Source organism: Drosophila yakuba, chromosome 2L (assembly GCF_016746365.2).
Source record: "Drosophila yakuba strain Tai18E2 chromosome 2L, Prin_Dyak_Tai18E2_2.1, whole genome shotgun sequence".
NCBI classification, from domain to species: Eukaryota; Metazoa; Arthropoda; class Insecta; order Diptera; family Drosophilidae; genus Drosophila; species Drosophila yakuba.
Genome location: NC_052527.2, coordinates 1,065,391 through 1,084,319, shown reverse-complemented (window position 1 = coordinate 1,084,319; position 18,929 = coordinate 1,065,391). Strand labels below are relative to the sequence as shown.

Below are 18,929 nucleotides of genomic sequence, written 5' to 3'. Positions count from 1 at the left end.
GATCTTGCAGACGCTGCCCTTCGACAAAGTCAAAATCGATGTGATATCGATACATTTGCTCGAGGATCACGAGGACGTGGCCGATTACGTGCTGGACATCACCAGGTTCCTGGCGGGCAAGTCCTACAAGCTGCAGCGCAAGATCGGTCGCAACTACTTCTACCAGCGACTCAATGCCAGCGCCAGTCGCACGCGCAAGAAAGATATCCTGCTGCTGAAGACGCCCTAGGCTCGACCACCGCAACGAACGATCCGATCGCAGGATCAAACTGGCAGTCAGATGCCCAAACGACATCGAAGTGAAGACAAGCGTTGAAAAGCGAACATTGAACGTAGTTACTGAAAGAAATTAAGAAAACACTTGGCAGCGAAGCGAGAGACCAGTAAAACTCTCAAACTGAACTCTATGTTATAATGATAATTATTACTATACATACGCTACACTAACGATATCGTTTAATATACTGTATACCGATTATGATATATTGTACGAGTAGAATCTTAGTTTTTGTAAAACTCAATTACCCCTACCCCTCTCAAAAACATATTATATCACCTTTATGTTATTATTTCCATTTATTTTTTGTCGAAATTGTTTTTTGTGCCCGTGTACGAACGAGCAGAGTACACGGAACAATTGTGTTGAATGAGAACACAACATTACTATATACATATATGCATATAACGTATTATGATTTGCTATAAGCTATGCTAATGAATGTTAATCTAAGAGTGCGCACGCCCGCCCGCCCCTTTTCGATGTATAAATTAAATTGCAACTGGCGCGGCGAGTTCGGATTATGAACGAGAAATTATTGTAACTGCTCTGCTACTAGGCTTAGGTCGGCTATCTCCTACAAACTATCAAAGTATCTATCTATGCAAGTTTATGTTATATCGAATGCTTTATCTAGTAATCAATAAGTAAACAAAGCTAACGTAAATTATTGTTTAAACGGGCGCCAAACGACGAAGAAACGGAAGCAGCGCAAAACTAAATACAAAAATATTTAAATTATATTAAATTATTGAACCAAACAAAGCACATCCATACACATAAACACCACCATTGTACACACATACACACACACACTAGCGCAAGCGAATAAATATATAGTAAACTCATTTGCAAAATCTGCTTTCAACTCATCTCATACTCATAGTTACAACATAAGCGAACCATTAAATTAATGAGCAAAAATGAAGATCAAAGGAATAAACTATTAAACGAGGCAGCGAGAAAATTACCAAGAAATTACGAAATAGAGCACAGATCGAAGAAAATAAAACACTCAAAAACACTCACACTACACTCATGCACATTTTTGTACTAAATGTACTAGTGGATAAACAAAGTAAATAAATGTAAATGTAACGCAACGAAATTAAATGTAAACCACTCTTATTTCTATTACATTTTAGTAATCATGATGTATTATTTTTTTTTTATGTGCACACTAGGACACAGCTGAGATCGGTGACAGTTGTTGCAAGTGCCGCGAACTCGTTGCACCTCGCCCGCCCAGAAAAAGAGAAAAAGAAAAACACTTAGAACACAGACTAACTATAGCCAGACACAGATATTAAATTGAGAGCCGAGTAGAGAATCAGTGCCTTCGACTTAGACTTGAAACAAAACCAAAATCTAAGCATTACTCATATTGAAATCGTTGTACATAGAGAGAGAGCATTGAGCAGCAACCGTCACTAGCCGAACATTTGTTGTTACCAATTGCCGTCTGTTAAACTTGCCTTACCGATGATGAGAGGCCGGTGATGAACCCGCCCCGCCCCCGCCCACAGTCTTCACTCAGTTATTCAGTTACTCAGTTATCACACTCGAATCCGTCACAAGCAGAACTACAGAACTACAGAGCTATAAAACTATAGAACTACAATCGCGACTAAATCACAAACATCACCTTAGTCTAAGTACAGTGCTAATGTCTGTTTTTTTTAAGCCTAATTCTAATTACTTAGTTGTATCTTGTGTAAATTAGCGTTTAACCAAATTTTAAGTAGGCTATTACGATACCGATTACCATCTGATTCGGACTTGTCCATAGCACCCATCCACATCCCACATAGCATCACGCCCCACGAAACACGAAAGCCCTCACCATATACCATACACCATACAACACACTAGCAAAAGGCTAACTCATGCTAAGCTCGACATCGAACTAGAAATTGTATTTACAGCGAGCATAAAAGTAAGAAACAAAATTTATAGTTAATATAAAAAATAAAGAATCGAAAACTTATGAAGCTTCATTGACTTTTGTTTGTCCACCCACACTGCCTTTAGTTCACTCGATTGAAAATGAAATCATGACAAGACTATATCTATGGCATAAATCAAAGTTCTTTATCTTATGAAATTGACTTGAAAACTGTTGAGAAACGCAGTGACACGAGTACATATTCTAAACTATACGCAAAAACAGAACTGCAAATGAAACACTTATGGAAATTTTTAATGAAACTTTGCCGCCACTTATTATAGTTAGATAACTGCTAATGAAATTGAAAAGAATTAAAAAGCCTGCAACTATGACAAAATAACAACTATGAATAACAACAAAATTTACACGAGTTCAATGAATGACATTAATAAAGATTTACATTAAATGTAATGGTAACCAATGGTTTTAATTCCTTGGGGAAATTCTCTAGGTAAGCCTTGTGTTTTACTTTATTTCAAACTTATTTCTGAAGCTTATGTAATAACACTTCTTTCAGTGAGCTTCGTGACTCCTGAATGGATTCCCTCTTATCTTTCGCAGCCGAGAAGTATGCAACCCTTTATGCGAGCCCCTTTTCATTGCCTACATTCCTGCTTGCCGTTCAAAATGGCCTCCCGTCCCCTGAGTAATAATGGCCGCCGGATGCCATTGGCAACCTGTTGCAAGTGAGTACCAGCACTAGTTGCCCCTTTAGCGTCCACAACTGCAAAGCTCAATGGTAAACGACCCTTTTTGCCAGCAGCAGTCATAATCCCGCCATTCAGGCGGAAACAGAACTCATTAAGGAGGCATTAGCATGCAGCTCGCTTCTCGGCCAAGTGATCAAATTAATTGCCGAGCCAACTGCTACGCCTTGGCATGTGAACGGTCATTGTCTAGGTTTCTGGGTGGGATTTCTGGGTCCTGGGAGCACTACCGCTTCCAGTGCATCGGCGCCACCTGGAAGTGCAGGCCATGGGTGGAGGTCTGGGGGCTGGATCTGGATGGACGTTCTCCGGGTGCCGCCTACGTCGGCAACAGGCTGTTGCGGCGGAGCTTTCCTCGGAAAAAACCGGCGCAGGCGCCGCTCTGACACACTAACACAGAGGCAACGGACAGGCGCAGTGGGTGGTAGTGGCCACCACCACTCGGTGCTCGGGCCACGAAAGTGAAAGCTGCGACTTTCAAACTGTTGCGTCCTGGCTCGGAACTCAGAACTCAGAACTCGGAGCAAAATCAATAGCCATAAAGTTTGGCCAGCGCAAACAGCTGTCAACCTACGTCAAATGGATAAGCGGAGGTGGTGGGCGGTGACTATCGGCCCGGCCATTGTTGTTGCTCTAGGGCAGCTTTCGCACCACATTAGCCTCTACTTCAAAGCTGTTGAGGTACCCTGTAAATTCCGGGGGCCAAATGCAAGTTTTGTGCTCTCCCCGTTTCATACTCTAGTTTTTACAGGGTATTTTTTGCTGCGTAGCCAATCGCTGGCAACTCTGACAATTGACGCTTGATACTCGCAAAATATGTGTGTCAGCTTACAGTTGCGGACATGTTGATAGTTTTCAAAAGTGCACTTGCTATAGTCAAGTACTTTAATTTTGGAAAAGTCATGTTGCTAACTTATTATTAATATTTGTTAAGCGTAGATTGCAAATAAGTATTTATGGATGCTAGGATTGTGGGCTAATAGATTTAAATTGGTATCGTAAACAGCCTTAAAATCATATTAGAAGTAACAACTTTCTAAACAAGGATTACACCAAAAAATTTTCCCAGTCGAGCGCTTGAATTTCGGCCGCATCTGTGGGCCAATAAAAGCATGGCCAAAAGCTTGAGTGGAGCTTTATCTTAATGGTGCGTGTGCCTAACCTACAGCGAAATGCGTAGGAATTTCGGGTGCGTGTGTGTGTGTGTGGGTGAGGGCACACTGTACAGCGAGTCCACGAGAGCGACTACGAGGCAGGGCTGCCGAGGAACGGCGCTTCAGTAGGACAGGCAGTCCTTCGGCTGACGGTCAACGCGAGCGAAAAGCCAGAAAAGAGCAGCAGCAGCAGCAAGGACTTGGGCAGCACGAAAAATAGTGAAATAAGGATAACCAACAGTAAGGAGGCGTTAGTTGCTGTTATTATATTAAATAACACTTTTCACCGATAAAAAAGCGAGCCAAGTCTGTGGAATATGGCGCCCGAAAAGCTCGTGTGTGTTTTATTTTTGTGGCTGAAAGCGAAACGAAAAATTTGACACTGAACTTCACCAAATGCTTGCTTGTGCGATTGTGTGCGTGTGAAAGTGCGGCAGTGTGTGTGTGTGTGTGAGTGTGAAAGAACATTTGAAGTGACAGCCCAGAAGTATGCTACACAAAATGTCAGCCAGCCATATGCCACCAGTGTTTTCGCAACCGAGCCATTTCCCTCGGTTTTCCACCGTTTCCCTTGGCCTTTCCTGGCTATTTCTGTTCTGCGTGTTTTGTGCACGCGCCCACAATTAGCCAGCGACCAAAAACACTCCGACTTTCAGCCCGGAAAGCCAAAAAAATCCAGAGGACACGGTGCCTTTTCGTGAGAGTGTGTGTCGCAGCTTATTGCGTAGTTAAATGGCCAGTTTCGCAGTCGCTTCGCGTCGCGGCCCAAAAAGGCGTAGGCTAAATAATGTGGCCCGCTTTTCGCTTTGTATGGCCAAGAAATTGAAACATGTGGGCCAATATCAACAGCGAGGCGGCAATTAGACGCCAGTGCCCACAAATAATATCGCACGTCATCCGTGCGCCTGCGAGCACCTGCAAACCACCCACACAGGCACACATTAACACCACACACACACTCTCACCCACGCCCGCACACACGGCGACCAGACACCCACACAGGCAGAAAACAGCCGGTGCTCTTGGAAGCTCGCTCTCTTTTGGGCCAAACTCTCTTTAGCGTCTTCGAAGCGCCTGGCTTGTGGCTTATGGCTTTCGGCTTCAGGCTGCTGTCGTCAGTCGCTGACGTTGTTTGCGTCAAAAAGAAGTGCTGCTAACGAAAGCCACTATATACACATATAGAACATACACATATATGTACACGTTATGTACACACGGGCGAAATTAATCGAAATTTATACGATCTAGGAGCAACGGCAGCGGTACAAGCAACAGCAACTGGAGACCAACTGGGGAGCAACTGGGGAGCGGCACAGGAGTCAGGACACGAGAAAAGGACACAACTAATATCAGGAGCTATAATCACCGCACATCGGCACATCAGCACATCAATTTGCATGTCTTCGTTCGTTTGCGCTGAATATGAAGTAAACAAATACATGAGCCACGCCATAAATGTCAAACTGAGGTAAGTCACAGCCATTTATAGTCGGGGTGATCTGGTGCGCTATTGGGATGCCAGCTAAGTGATGTGACCTTTTCGCAACAGGTGCGTGCACCCATTTTCCCTGCCCCCTCTCTTCCACCTGGTAAACTTGCCCCGCAATGTAGGCAACGGTCGTGCAACGGAAAACAATTAATGGCGCGTGCTTCTTGATTGCAAAATTCCTTAATGGGGGTCACTCTAAATATTTAATTAAGGAATACGCTTGGCGTATTGATACAACGTCAAGAAGCCAATCGATTTCCGAGGCAATCCAAGTAATGAAAGTCGTATTAATATTGCAATGTCCTTAAGTGATTCTACGTGGTGTACGTCACAAGCGAACTGTATTATTATCAAAGTAAAATATTGTTTGACGTACGCGGAGTTCCAAGCCTACATTTTTCCTTATAAACATTTGCTTCATACGTATACGTAATCTGCGTATACGCGATATTTGACTGCTGATACTCTGCACCCATTACAAGGAGCGAAATAGCTTAAATGACCAATGAAAATGTTACTTTCGGCCAGCTGACATGAAAATGAAATAAGTGTCGGTATAGGGAATGTCTCCATTTCAATTCACTTACTTTCACGTAATTGGGCAATTGCGAACATGATATATTTGACTGCAGGTAAACATATCTTGGCTATTATGGTCTGGCCAACTGAATTATAATTCGAGGCACCTCGTTAAGCTGAGACAAAGAGCTTGAATGGTAATTTCACACCCACAAACCCACAAACCCACAATCCCACCAGCAGACCAGCGGAAAGCTGGCATAATAATGTCACGGAAAAGAGGTGGTGACCCATTCACGGACTTTCCCCTTTTGATGTGGCGCTCTGTGATGGCCGTGCAATCCCTTTATGATTTTGTTTGCTCGGGCATTCAGTGCAGGGCCACCACTTGTTGTTGTGCCTCTCAGGCGGCAGGACATGTGACTCGATTGGGTTTGCAGCTGGCGTTGCCATGGCCGTCACTCTGGGAATAGGACTCGCCGGATCCACTGACTCATTCATCAAGCACGGGAACCTGCTGGGCGTGGGCTTTGTGTCGGCTTCGTGGCGATTGATTGAATGTCGTTGCCGTTGACATGGCCGCTGGCATACGCGAGCTGTAGGAGGAAAAACATGGAAGATGAGGTCGTGGTCCAGGGGCCACAAGCCACAAGTGCGTTAAATATAGCCCTGGCTCACCACGGACATTGGATATCGGACATTGACTATACGTAAGTGTCGCACAAAGACCCGCTGTTTGATTAAGGGCTGCGTCAACAACCAGAAGCGGGGGCGTGGCAGTTCGAGGGGCTCACGGAGCCGTACTAAAAATGAAACGAAAATATTTTCGCGTAAACATAAACAAGTCGGCGGCTTATGAAATGGGCATTCATAACGGCTGACATAAAAGCGCGCTCATCCGCCACCGAAACCAGAATACGGTGGCCATCCTAAAAGGACAACTTACGACGCACTTTAGTTTTAATACTAAACCAACAGAGATACAGATACGATTCATAACCATGGCAGTTAAACATGCGTGAATTCGACATTATATTTTGATGGCCCCTAAAAGAAGAAGTCTAGCAATTGCACAAATATTTTCACGCTGTGCTCGCCGCACAAATAAGCAAACAAGTTTCTCCTCTGTGGACATAACAAAGATTGATGGAGGCCGAAAGTGAATTAAATTGGCTTTAACTTGGCCCAGAATATTAAATTTTCCCTTTACCTTTGGCAGGCGGCTCTGGGGGATATATTGCAAATTAAAATTGACTCTGAACCTTTCACGAGGTTGACAATCATGGGATTTCGTGAACTTTAACTTTGTCAAGGAATAAAAAACAGCATGAAAGCCTAACATATAGCAGAGCCGCTTTAACTTATTTCGTTAAATACCTTTAATATATTTCAAGTGACTTTAAACATAAAGGTTGCCTATCTAGGACTGGTTTTTCCTTTCATTTTCCCATATGAGAAGGCAGCCATATTTAAATCGAATTCCAACGCAATCTGCCTTGTGAGTTATGTATATAATTATATGAATTAATACTGGATATCTTGTATATGTATCCCTTTTAATTGCGAACGAGCTCCATCGGCGCCTGGGGAGAATCATCAAAGGAATCGTAGATTAGCTCTACCTTTTTATATAACTACATTACCGTACGCAGTTTAATTAGTTGCTCGACCTTGCCCCACGTAATCATTCAGGGAAACGGCGTGCAATCGCGACCAGGTCCTTGTTAGCCCCACGATAACCTGACCTCAGGCACTCTCCTCCATGGGATTACAAATGGCTGAAAAAGTGGCAAGATTAAAGTGGGTGTGGACGTGGGTGTGGGTTCGGGTTGGCAACGGCTGTCAGGGCAATCGCTGAACGCAATTAATTTTAAACTGAGCAAATATTAATCATAATTCCATACGCCAACGTAGCAGAGCGCCCCAGTTAAACAATATCCTTGCCAAACGCACACACACACACACGTACACATCCATGACATCAGGCTGAGGATACGAGAAGTAAGCCAGGACACAATGGCGTCATATGGACAAATGTCTGTATTACAGAACCTACGGACTATGTCGTCTACGACAAGGCAATCCATTTACTTGATGGGATTGCAAGCAGTTTGGTGACATTGAAAGCGCGTTCATTAGGGTTGCCCCCCGTTTGCTCCCCCATTTGACTCCCCTCCCCGCCCGCCGAAGGGTGCAACGCCCCTCTTTTTTTTTGCGGGGCCGGAGTTATAACAAATGCTTATGTGAGCCAAGTTCATTCATAAAAGGCGCTGCGTCAGGCGAGAGCCGAAAAAGCCCGGAAAAACAGGCGGCAGGAGGAGCAGGAAAAACGAAAACAGTGAGAAAAATCAATGGTGGCAGTGGCAACCCTGGCTACACCCACCCACACAACCACCCCCACACCCAGTGCTAAAAATAGCCCAAGCAGATATATCAAGCCATAACATTTTCGACACAATTTCGCGGGGCAGTTGCGGCTGGTCGTGAGTGGAGCTCCAGAAACTGACTTGGCACTTAGCTCAGCAGTTGGAATATAGAAAGCAGACACAGTGAAGATGGAAATCGCTGGCAAACGAAAATGAAAGGAAATTCGGCGGGCACAGTGGAAGCTCGCTAGAGTGAAAGGTGCTAGTAGTTACTTTACTTCAGTAACTTTCCAAAGGCATCTGCTTTTTAATTCGAACATCTATGAATGCTTTCTTGAAATGCCTAGTAAGATTTCCTTTCCCGGAAAAAACCATGCTAGTGAGGCTTTACTGTACTGTTTAGGCGGGTAGGAGAGGCTTTTAGAACTTTCGCGCTGTTGCTATTTTGGGCTGCCGAACTTGTAGGTCCCCAGAGGAGGCAGCAGGGCAGAAGGAGCAAGTTGCTTTCCGAGCAGCCATCCCATCCCATTCCATCCCGAGTTCCTTGAAACGTAGGCGCCGCCTTCGGGAAAAGCTCATCGCGGAAAAGCTCCCTGCGTGGGCGTCGCGCTGCCAGCGGAGCAACAGGGACTGCCGTGCGACAGTGGAAAAGCGGAAAAGCGAGAGGGTGGGAAATGGGAAAAGCAGCAGCTGGCGAAGCAACAGCAAAAGCTCCAACAAGCTTTCCACGACTTCCCCAGGCAGCTGGAACGGCAGCTGGAAAGTGGCTTCGGGTGACCGAAGTCGGCTCCACTCGGGCGCTACCTGATGCTCCGTGCTCCACGGACGGCTGGATCCATCGACGCCGTTCAGTTCAACCTGGGGAGCGGAGCGACCAAGTGTTGAGCGGTTAAATAAGAAGGCGCCCGCCTACCTCACGTAGGCGGTGGAGTCCCAGCCAGTGTTCTGCGCCAGCTACTTCAGCGCCCGAGGACGAGTGCCAGTGCCAAGTGCGAAGTGGCAAGTGGCAAGTGGCAGTGACAGTGGCCCAAGTTCTGCTCCTGGTGCGATAAGCGCCTAAGCCTAACATATGGCACCCAGCATCGATGGCAGCCGTCGGCACTTCTTGGGGTGAGTCTTTCGGGGAATGGGGTTGAATACCCGGAGGTTGGAGCCTCTGTGGAGGCACCACAGTTACTCGCTAGCCAAATGCAGGTCTTGCGTGATAACCATACTGGTATTTGAAAGAACTTCTTGTAAAAAGGTGTGCCACTCGAAATATTTAAATAACGCAAAATGTTGCTGCTTTGCGAAGTTTAAAAATTTGTGAAACCCAAACTGGGCATCAATTCAGAGTTAAAACGTTTACTTTTCAAGATACATTCTGGTAAAAAAGTATACATTCCCATGTCAGATGTTAATAAAACTTTAATTATTTTATAAGAAATAAGACCAATAAATTGCATATGTTAAAGTACCTATTTTCCTTAAACATGTGACATTTTTTCGCCATCCATTAGGAAAATGGAATTTTCTTGGCAGTGAGATTAACCGTACGCCATGTTTGATTTTCCGCAGCTGACACAATCCAATATTTCAGAACGGCGCACCGCAATTAAATTGACGTTTTATTTTCGTTGAGCGTGTAAACATTACTTGAAATGGCGCAGATCGTGGGTTTTCGTTTAAATGTATTTAAGTAAATGCGACAGGTAGCGAGCAAGAAAATAAATAATCCTGATCCGGAAAAGTGGGCAATCCACTCGGCCGGAAAATCGCATCGATGCAGCGGGATTTTGCGATTTTAATTCGTGGGAAGACAGGCATATTGCTTACATAAATTCAATTATAAAATGCAAAAATGAAAAAATGCAAATGAGTCCAGGTGGATGGCTCACTTGCTGCCATGACAAATGTCACGAAATCGCAAAATCGCGGACATTTCACAAATTATTGTGAAATGGCGCGGCGAAAGGGAAGTGAGCTCACGTATCAGGTGTCGGGAAACGTGATAAAAAGTCAATTAGGAAACATTACTTATCGCGAGTGGGGAAAGCTGCTGCTATCAGTTTCCCATTAACGATAGTTTTCCCGCTAAAAGGGCAGATAAGCAGTGAAAAGCGTACTTCCCGTCAGCGGAAACTGCAGCAGTATTATTTTCGCCGAGCTTTCAGTACAAGCTGCGCAATTTGTTTTCCCCGAAATTGATTTCCCAACCCCTTAAACCCCCCAAAACCCCTTAAATCCCCACCCCATCATGCATGTGTGTGTATGTGTGTGTGTGCACTCTAACAACATTATCAGTTCAGTTCGCTGGAAATTCTGTACCCGGAGCTGACTGGTGTTCATTATCCGTGGCCTTTGCTCTCCTTTCACCAGCTGCACTTATGAAGCGCACTCTGAATAAAATATGGCACATGAAATCCAGCAAACGGAAATGCTTATTAACTGCGACCGTTTTTCAGTGTTCAGGGAAGAATCCTGCGAATATATGGCAGTATATATTCATATATTCGTCCTGCAACATAAGAAGCTTTCCACAACGAGTTCTAGGGGTCCTTTGCACTCTGCACCACTAAGTTCCTTGAATATTCCCTAGGCAGCTTATAATTGCTGCCATGCTCAAAGGGTTATACTGCAGAATGCCAAAACTTTTCGGGTTGAAATGTAAAACAATTTGGCAAAGGAAAGGCAATTTTCCCACATGAAAACAAGCGATTTGAAGGTTGCAACAAATAAGCACCACAAAGCAGCTTAAACAATAAAGATGCATAATAAAAGCAGCTTAAATAATCAAGATGAATGTGAGATAGAATATCCATTTAAGGTTTTGGGCAAAGGATACTGTTTGCAGAACAATTGAACAGTTGATACAGTCGGAAGCAACAGAATTGGGAATAAATTCCATTTCTAATCATTTGCCTAATCTAATGACCAATCGTTTTGAGCCATTCTGAGTATTTGGCGCAGAAGGAAGAGGTCCCGCAACAATAATTTATTCGCTTAAGAACCAAGTCATAATTCATGGCACTTAGGAGGATAATTCCGCGCTGATTCCCCTAACCCGACCAAATTGCTGAATTATCCGAACCTTCGCTCTCATAATTGTCCTGCCACGCCCAGCTGGTCCGCAGTTTTCCACATTTTCCACTCTCGCCCACTTTCAATTGCCGAATCCAGCTGGCAAGTTTATCTAATTGCTTTTGGCTTTTTGCACGGAAAGGTCCTTTTTGCGCTGAAGAGTCCTCTTCGCCGGAAATCCCTTTCACGCTGTGCTGGCCAAAAAAGGAATTATGGATTGTGTATTTGCAGACGGCTTTGCAGGCGTATTGTACACATTGTGCTCGCCCGGAAGCGGAGTCAGGATGAAAGCGATTTGTTATCCTTTAGCTGCTGCCGTGCATCAATTACACAAAGGCCGGGAAATGTGAGCCTGTCGAGCCTTAAATCACCTTCACCTGCCAGGAAGTCGCTTCCACGCGCTGCCCCTTCTCCATTTGGTGCCCAGGTGCTCGATACTCACAATAATAGAGCCCCAAGGAGCCCGAAGAGCTCCAAAGTGCAGGCAAACACACTGGCAGCCTCTTGAAGCCAAACCCACTTTGCCCATCCGATGGCAAACAGTGGCGTCAAATCAAATGGCAAAAAGCTGGCCGACACTCCAAGCCAAGTCGAGGGGTCTGTTTCAGGGGCGGGATTCAGGGATTCCCCATTTCACCTAGTAAAGTGGAGATGAATATGGAAAAGCTGAAGCGTCATGATTAGCTCAGCAGTATGTGCGGCTACACTGCTCGCCCAAAGTGATGAACTGCGCCAGAGGAGCCCAAGTGAACGCGGCCAAGGGGAATCGCCCATCCGAGTCCTTCGACTAACATGGCCAGACGGATGCGGACAGGCGGAAGGACACGAAGACGAAGACAAATCCTGCAGATTTTGGTCAAGAAATGCGCACCGAAATGCGAAACCCAAATCAAGTTGAAAGTGAATGAGTAACCACGAAAAGGAAAACTTCTCAAGCGAACGGGCAGTAGGCCAAACGTTGGCCGCAAAACCAGAAGGGAAAGTTTATAAGCGGCCAGGAAAAGCCAGTGGAAACCCAGAGCATTTCATGCCCAAGAAAATTCTTGTACAACAGGAGCACAAGGTGGCATTCGGATAAAGAAAGCCCAAAAGTCTACACAAAAGAAAAGATGTTAAACTCTTAAGACCAAGTGGATACAATGGCGACGATTTAATTGGGACAGTGACTGACCTAAAATATATTGCAAATTTAATTTTGTATTGTAATAGTTAATTTCGAGAAGGTGCTGGACTGAATGATGTCATTAGGCTTTTAACAACTTTCGAAGTTGTTGCCGCATTTTCCGGGATTTGGTCAGCAGGCAAAAGAAATTGCCGACGCGGAAAGTACTTCAAAGTGCCATTTGGATTGGGCAGTAAATTGCGCAGTACGGCTGCCGACTGCCGACTGTCAACTGATTTGTATTTCGGCAGCATCTTCAATTCCGCTGATTAAAGGCAGCCAACTTAATCAATTTCCGGCGCAGAAAGTTCCAGGGAAAGGGAGCGAAGCCCCAAAAACTTTCCATTCGCAGCCGACACGCGCGGCCACTTTCCACTAGCACTACATGAAGGATATACGGAGCGAAGAAGGAGGAGCCCACCTACAAAGTTTCCATTTCCACTTTTCCGGCGGAAAAGCGGGCACGTGCGCAGCCACACGGACTGCTGAGCGCCCACAATGCAAAACTAAAGCCTTTTTTACGGCTGCTGACGAAAGCTGAAAATTAAATAAAGTTCAGTTAGAGCCGGAGCTATTCATTAGGTGGCTTTTGGGGCCAGAAAAGCGACGAAGTCGAGCCATTTAATTGAGTGAACTGTCCGCGTAGCAGCCACGTCACCTGTCTCACCTGGGAATCCCCGCCTGAAAGGGAAGCGTCGTCAGAAATGCGCCAGCGAAAAATGGAAAAGTCGAGTGCCTAGGGACTTGGCCAAATGGCTGAAACTAAGTGCAGAGTAAACAAGAGTGCAGCGTCAGCGGCACAAAGAAAGAAGCGATTAAGTTTCCGCCACAGAGAAAATGTCCACGAATGATGGTACCTGAAAGGAAAATTGCCAAAGTCTAGCGCGGATGGAGGAGCAAGTATAATGAAAATGGCTCAGCTTCGCATACGCGAACTTAATGCGTTCTTTGCCCTTCGCAAGATGCCATCACTCTGCCTAGATGGAAACGGGAAAAACTCAATTCATTAGAAAATTGAAATAATAATTTCACTCTACGAGGGATACTTCCGCTTGAACTGAACACATTTCCAAAAAACAGGAAATACGTCGCATCTGTTTAAGTGCGGATTCAATTGGCACCGGAAGTTGCCATTCTTGTAAAACAAGTCTTGGTTTTTTTCACATCCGGAAAATCGAATAGGTTAGTTACATTTCCTATTTCATTACATTCAAGATTCTTTGATTACATGGAATTGTATAAATGAAAGCAACATAAAAGTTTACGATTTGAATGTAAGCATTTAATTACAATGAGCATGAACACGTAGGAAAGGAAATGTATTTCAAAGAATGTTGAAAAGAATTTGGATGCAAAGGAGCCAACAGAGCGACTTAGCCCACAGTTAGGGCCATGATGGCGTTGACCACATCGTTGTCGTTCTTCAGCAGCGCCTGGATGGCCTTTTTGCGCGAGCACGCGGCCTGCATCTGCACCAGTTCGATGTCCTTCACGTCCAAGCCCTGGTCGTCCACGTCCACGTCGTCGCCATCGTCCTCGTCGTCTTCGTCGGCCACGGACGGCCCGCCAGGAGCTTTCACATCCGCCTTATCATCCTGGCCCCCAGTAGGCGAGGGGCCACGGAATCGCTCGGCCGCCTTGGCGGCTGCCGAGCTGCTGATGTCCTCCACGCCGATCTCGCCGAAGAAGATGTACGTCTGCGAGTGCGCCACTCGGAAGACGTCCGGCTGATTGATGTACAACAGCATGTTCTTGCTCTTCTTCATGGTCACGCGGACCACGTTCTCGACGGGCTTCAGGTCCAGCTTCATGAGAATTCGGCGCGCCTTCTTCTCGCCCCGCGTATGCTTTGGTCCATCGCCGGGTCGCACAGCCAGCGATCCGAGTTGGCCCAGATCCTCCGGTTCGGCCGCCTTTGGATCAGCTTCCACCAGATCGGGTGCGTCATCGCTGTCCGTGCTCCGGTCATCCTCATCCGCGCTGGAGTTCTCGGCGGTGGTGCGCTTCTCCTTCTGCGGACTCTGCAGATCGAACACATTGGGCGGCAGCTGCTGGGCCAGGCTCATTAGCTTCTTGATCTTATTGCGGTACGCCGGGTCCATGTGACCCATGATGTGGGGCTTGCCCTTGGCACCGCTAAAGCCTGGAGGAGCCTTCTTCTGGGCATCCACGGCGTCTTCCAGCTTGGCGAGCTCCTCCTGAACTCCTTTCGCTGCGTCTTTTCGTTGCGTTTCCTTGGGCTGCTTCTTCTTGCCACTGCAACATGGTGCCGGAGTGGCGTCTTCAGTGGGCTTTTCCTTGGTAGCCACCTCCTTTTCCAGCTTCGCGGCGGCGGTCGCCATCTGCGCCGCCACCTGAGCAGCCTTCTTCATCTTCTGTTTCTTACCCATGTCGAGGAATTATGAATATTTATTTGAGGGATTTGCGAGCTCAAGTTCGCCAAAAGATTTGCAGGGAAGTGACTTTGCTGGAGAGACAGGAAATACCAGAGGTGAAACTTCCAGTCGATTGACAGCTGGGGCTGGTCTACACGCAACGATAACCACTTCGAAAAAGGCTGCTTCACACGTCGCTTTACTTTTTGAGGGGTATTTTCATATCAAAAGCTTCACTTTTACATGCTGCAGCCAGCTGAATAAATAATAATAATTTATAATTTTACAAACTTTACAAGTTTATACAATTAGAACTTTGCAACTCGAACCTGACCTATCGTTATCGATATTCCCCAGTGCAAGCCTGAACTGATTAAAGAAGTCAGCAGCGCTGCTCTGAAAAATGTGCGTTTTTTTTCAAACGAGAATGGCAGCTGCCTCCCAAAATTTGCACTTTACTTGGCGCTTATAAAAGTTTCGCTGCTGCGCCACGCAAATTCAATTGAAATTGATGATTGCAAATCAATCCATTGCAGAGACGTGCCAGTGGAATGGAATATTTTCGGCTGACAAGGCCAGTTGAAAAGCGCCGAGGAAATGAAAAGCGCAGCGGTTTTCAATGCAAGAGAAGCAAGGGAAAACTCGGTCTGCCCGGAAAATACCCAGAGACCCAGCTGAAGCTGCTTCCTCCGTTTTAATTGCTGTCGTGGTCGCGGTTTGTCCGCCTCCAAAGCGGAGCAGCTCCACAAACACGACGTGGTGGAGCAAACGCGGTTGCACATGTGGTTTCCCCTGTGGTTGCTGTTCCGGCTCCCGATTTGCCCAGTTCAGGTATCAGGTATCAGGTATCAGGTGGTTGAATCTGTTTCGTGTCCTGTGTGTGCGGAGTGAACACTTTGTTGTTGGAAAGGAAAAGAAATTACATTACTTCACAATACTAGTGAAGCATAAAATACATATATTATATACCATATATATGCCCCATTTTATGATTTATGATTTGGTTAATATGTACACTTTTTATAAGCTAAAAAAATATGTACAGCACTTTGCATGTACGAACGTTAAGTGAAATAGCAGGTATGTGGTAGTTGGGAGTATGTATTGTTTTTTCGCCAGTTGCTCTCAATCTGATGATGCGTTTTTAATTGCTCGGTTCTTTTAATTAAAGTGCGCGCGAAGGAAGGGCGGCCAGCACCTGCAATTATTAAACTTTGTCGTGGGGTCAACGCCTAATTGAGTTGCGTAAATTATTCAGCAGAGGAGCAGCAGGAGCAGGAGCAGAAGCAGGAGGAAGTGGAGGGCAGGAGACGGAAGATGCATCTGCCCTGTCACCGTAATTAAATTCGAGTGGCCAACTAATCAGATATTCCCTTTGGCCAGCAGCATTGGCTTCACTCAAAGCCTCGCTCTTAACTTCTCGGTCGATTCGATTGAATGTGCTTGTGTTAAGTTGAGTTTGGCCAGGACTTGGCCAGGACTTGGCCAGGATTTGGAGCTTGAAGGCCAAGAGAAGGGGTGAAAAGTTTTTGGCCGTGCTGGCACGTTCGTCCCATGATTAATTATCCGCCCCATATGCTGCGGTGTCATCTGGGCCCATCCAACTTATTGGGGCTTAGTCTTAGCCTCGAAGTTTAGTTTCTGCTGCCACGGCCTGCGCATGAAAAATGAACCCAATTCCGAGGCCCACCAGGACGAGCTCTTCATTCATTCTGCTCCACAACGAGGTCACAGGGAAGCTGCTTTCTGGAGGGCAGAAATCTGTAACGCATTAATCATGCCAGTTGCGAGAAATGATTGAAATCATATTACCATGTCGCAGACATGTCATAGCCAAAGATGTTGCCGTAATTGAGATCTTGGCCAAGACATTTATGTATGCATATTGTGTCTGCACAAGAGTCCCCTTTAGCCGCTAATGAATTTCATCGCTGATTGATGCTTCTTTGGCCTAATTCCATTGCTGTAAGTGAGTCGGCAAACTTTACTCGCGCAACTATTTATGAAAAGTAGTTGCTGCTTGATACTGTTGTTTTGGGTGAGTCTGCAAATTAGTTTTGAACATGAGCCAGTTCCCTTACATCTTGATGTGGCAGCAGAATTGTGGATAGAAAATGTGGCATATTGTGTAAACTTTACTGTTTTCAGTGGCACTGCCAATAAAGTAGGAACCCAATTTGTGGGCCGTTGACGAGGTCATTTCATTTGCTACCTGATTCGCTTGATAATTTGACATTTCTGGAATGCCACATCCCTGTTGCTGCTCTTGATGAGCTGGAATCCCATTTGGCAGGCGCCATGGCTCCGCCTTCAGAACGAAGTAAACTTCGCCGTCATCCTCTTTCAAAATATGTCAGCCTTGAGCGGGGCTGACGCGCTTATCGCCAAATGACCCACCCAGACGATATCCAGAACCCCCAACCAAGAACCAAGAACCCAGAACCCATAACCAACCAACCCTCCTAGAACCCCAACCACCTGCCCATCATTGGAATTGGGAGCCGCTGGAGCGGCAAGGAAAATCAATTTCCCCAGCCGACTGCCGAGGGCTAAGCGAAGTCTGACATTTATTACCATATCCAGGGATAAGGAGCAAGAAATACTCGCTAAGCAAGGAACAAGGAGCAAGGAGCACCGGAGGCCACCGCAAAGGAGGAGCAACTAAAAAACCGGAAACTGCAGCGCGACAAATGTGCTCAGCCAGCAGAGATTCCAGTCAGGAACAACCCCACTTCACCCGGAATCTCCCTCCAGCTCCTCCAAGGCTTCCCTTTGTGCGCATTGTGTGAAAATATGAAATATGGAAATGCCGGAAAAGCGAAAAGTTGTCCCTGGCACAATAAAATGCAATTTCCCCAAAGAGGCAGCCGAGGCAGCACCACCGAATATACATTGCTAATTTCCGGTAACAACAATGAGGAGCACCCGAATCACGTGGGCTGCATGTACTTCGGAGTACCGCCCACTTGGCGGAGCAGCACCAGGTCATTAGTGCACATTCCTGCATAAATTTGTGTGGGGATATAGCATTCATTTCCCTAAAAAACTAATTGAAAATGGAAGCATTTATCATGAAATAAAATCTGGCCTTGGGGGCTCAAAATAGTTGCATAAATTAACATATTTATACAAGATTAAAAGTATAGCAAGACTCTTAGTTAACTTATAGTTGGTAATTGGTTCCTTTGAGTGCTAATTAATTGGCTTCCCCTCTTGCAGGTGTGCCGATTATCATGGCAAGCAATGTACAACAACGGCAGCAACATCCATGCACCACAACTGAAGAGCCGAAGCACCAGAGAGCACGAGGAGCAGCCGGGCAGCACCAGGAGTCGGCGACGGCGACGGGGGCATGCCAGCAGTCCTGGTCTAGTCACCAGCACCAGCATCACCAACAGCAGCAGGAGGATCAGGAGCAGGAGCAGGATCCACAGGAGCCAGTGCATCACCAGCGCAGTCAGGCACCGCGCCAGCACGAGCTACTGCACCACCAGCGCAAGGTGCCGCCGACGCTGCCGTCCGCCGCCCGCGGTCGTCTACTGATCAGCGAGGGCGCCCGGCGGCGCGAGGTGCGCGGCTGCGGGGCGGGGGGCGGCGGTCTGCTCTGCTGCAGCCTGGACGCGCTGAGTCGTCCGGCGAAGCTACTGCAATTCGGAGTCCTCCTGCTGATCCTGCTGCTCGCCACGCATGGAGATCTTGCTCAAGCGGAGGGCAATGTTGGTGAGTGTTCCTTTTTGCAATAAGCACATATGTATGTATCTAACACAAGTGGAAAGCAGAGGTACCTAGTTACCAACTGTTTTGTATTGATTTAGAGGTGTTGAAGTCCAAAACTAATAAGTTCTGCAGTTAGTTTGGCGCCAATAATCTAA

The 18,929-nt window shown here is 46.2% G+C and overlaps 3 protein-coding genes across 4 annotated transcripts in view; 2 read left to right on the top strand and 1 right to left on the bottom strand.

The window, feature by feature from the left end:
- Positions 1-2,636, top strand: part of LOC6526376 (protein Star) — a 28,820-nt gene extending 26,184 nt beyond the window's left edge. Inside the window, exon 5 of the mRNA XM_002087459.4 lies at positions 2-2,636. Within this exon, the coding sequence (XP_002087495.1) occupies positions 2-229 (228 nt within the window). The 3' untranslated portion in view covers positions 230-2,636. The remainder of the gene's footprint in view (position 1) is intronic.
- Positions 2,637-4,179: 1,543 nt separating this feature from the next.
- The window catches only part of LOC6526374 (receptor-type tyrosine-protein phosphatase N2), a 40,343-nt gene continuing 25,593 nt past the window's right edge, over positions 4,180-18,929 (top strand). The window contains exons 1-3 of one of the 2 annotated variants that reach the window (XM_039371687.2): positions 4,180-4,326; positions 5,335-5,554; positions 18,277-18,777. In XM_039371687.2, coding sequence (XP_039227621.1) covers positions 18,291-18,777 — 487 coding nt within the window. In that variant the 5' untranslated portion in view covers positions 4,180-4,326; positions 5,335-5,554; positions 18,277-18,290. Of the gene's footprint in view, positions 4,327-5,334; positions 5,555-9,307; positions 9,571-18,276; positions 18,778-18,929 lie in introns of those variants that run through there. The other variant, XM_002087457.4, reaches the window with a different exon arrangement.
- Positions 13,943-15,288, bottom strand: LOC6526375 (nascent polypeptide-associated complex subunit alpha). The gene has a single exon (XM_002087458.4). It carries the CDS (start codon positions 15,070-15,072, stop codon positions 14,056-14,058), a length of 1,017 nt encoding a protein of 338 aa, XP_002087494.1. The 5' UTR covers positions 15,073-15,288; the 3' UTR covers positions 13,943-14,055.

Excerpts from the sequence above, each read along its gene's own strand:
- LOC6526375 (XM_002087458.4), bottom strand. The coding sequence starts at position 15,072 with ATGGGTAAGAAACAGAAGATGAAGAAGGCTGCTCAGGTGGCGGCGCAG.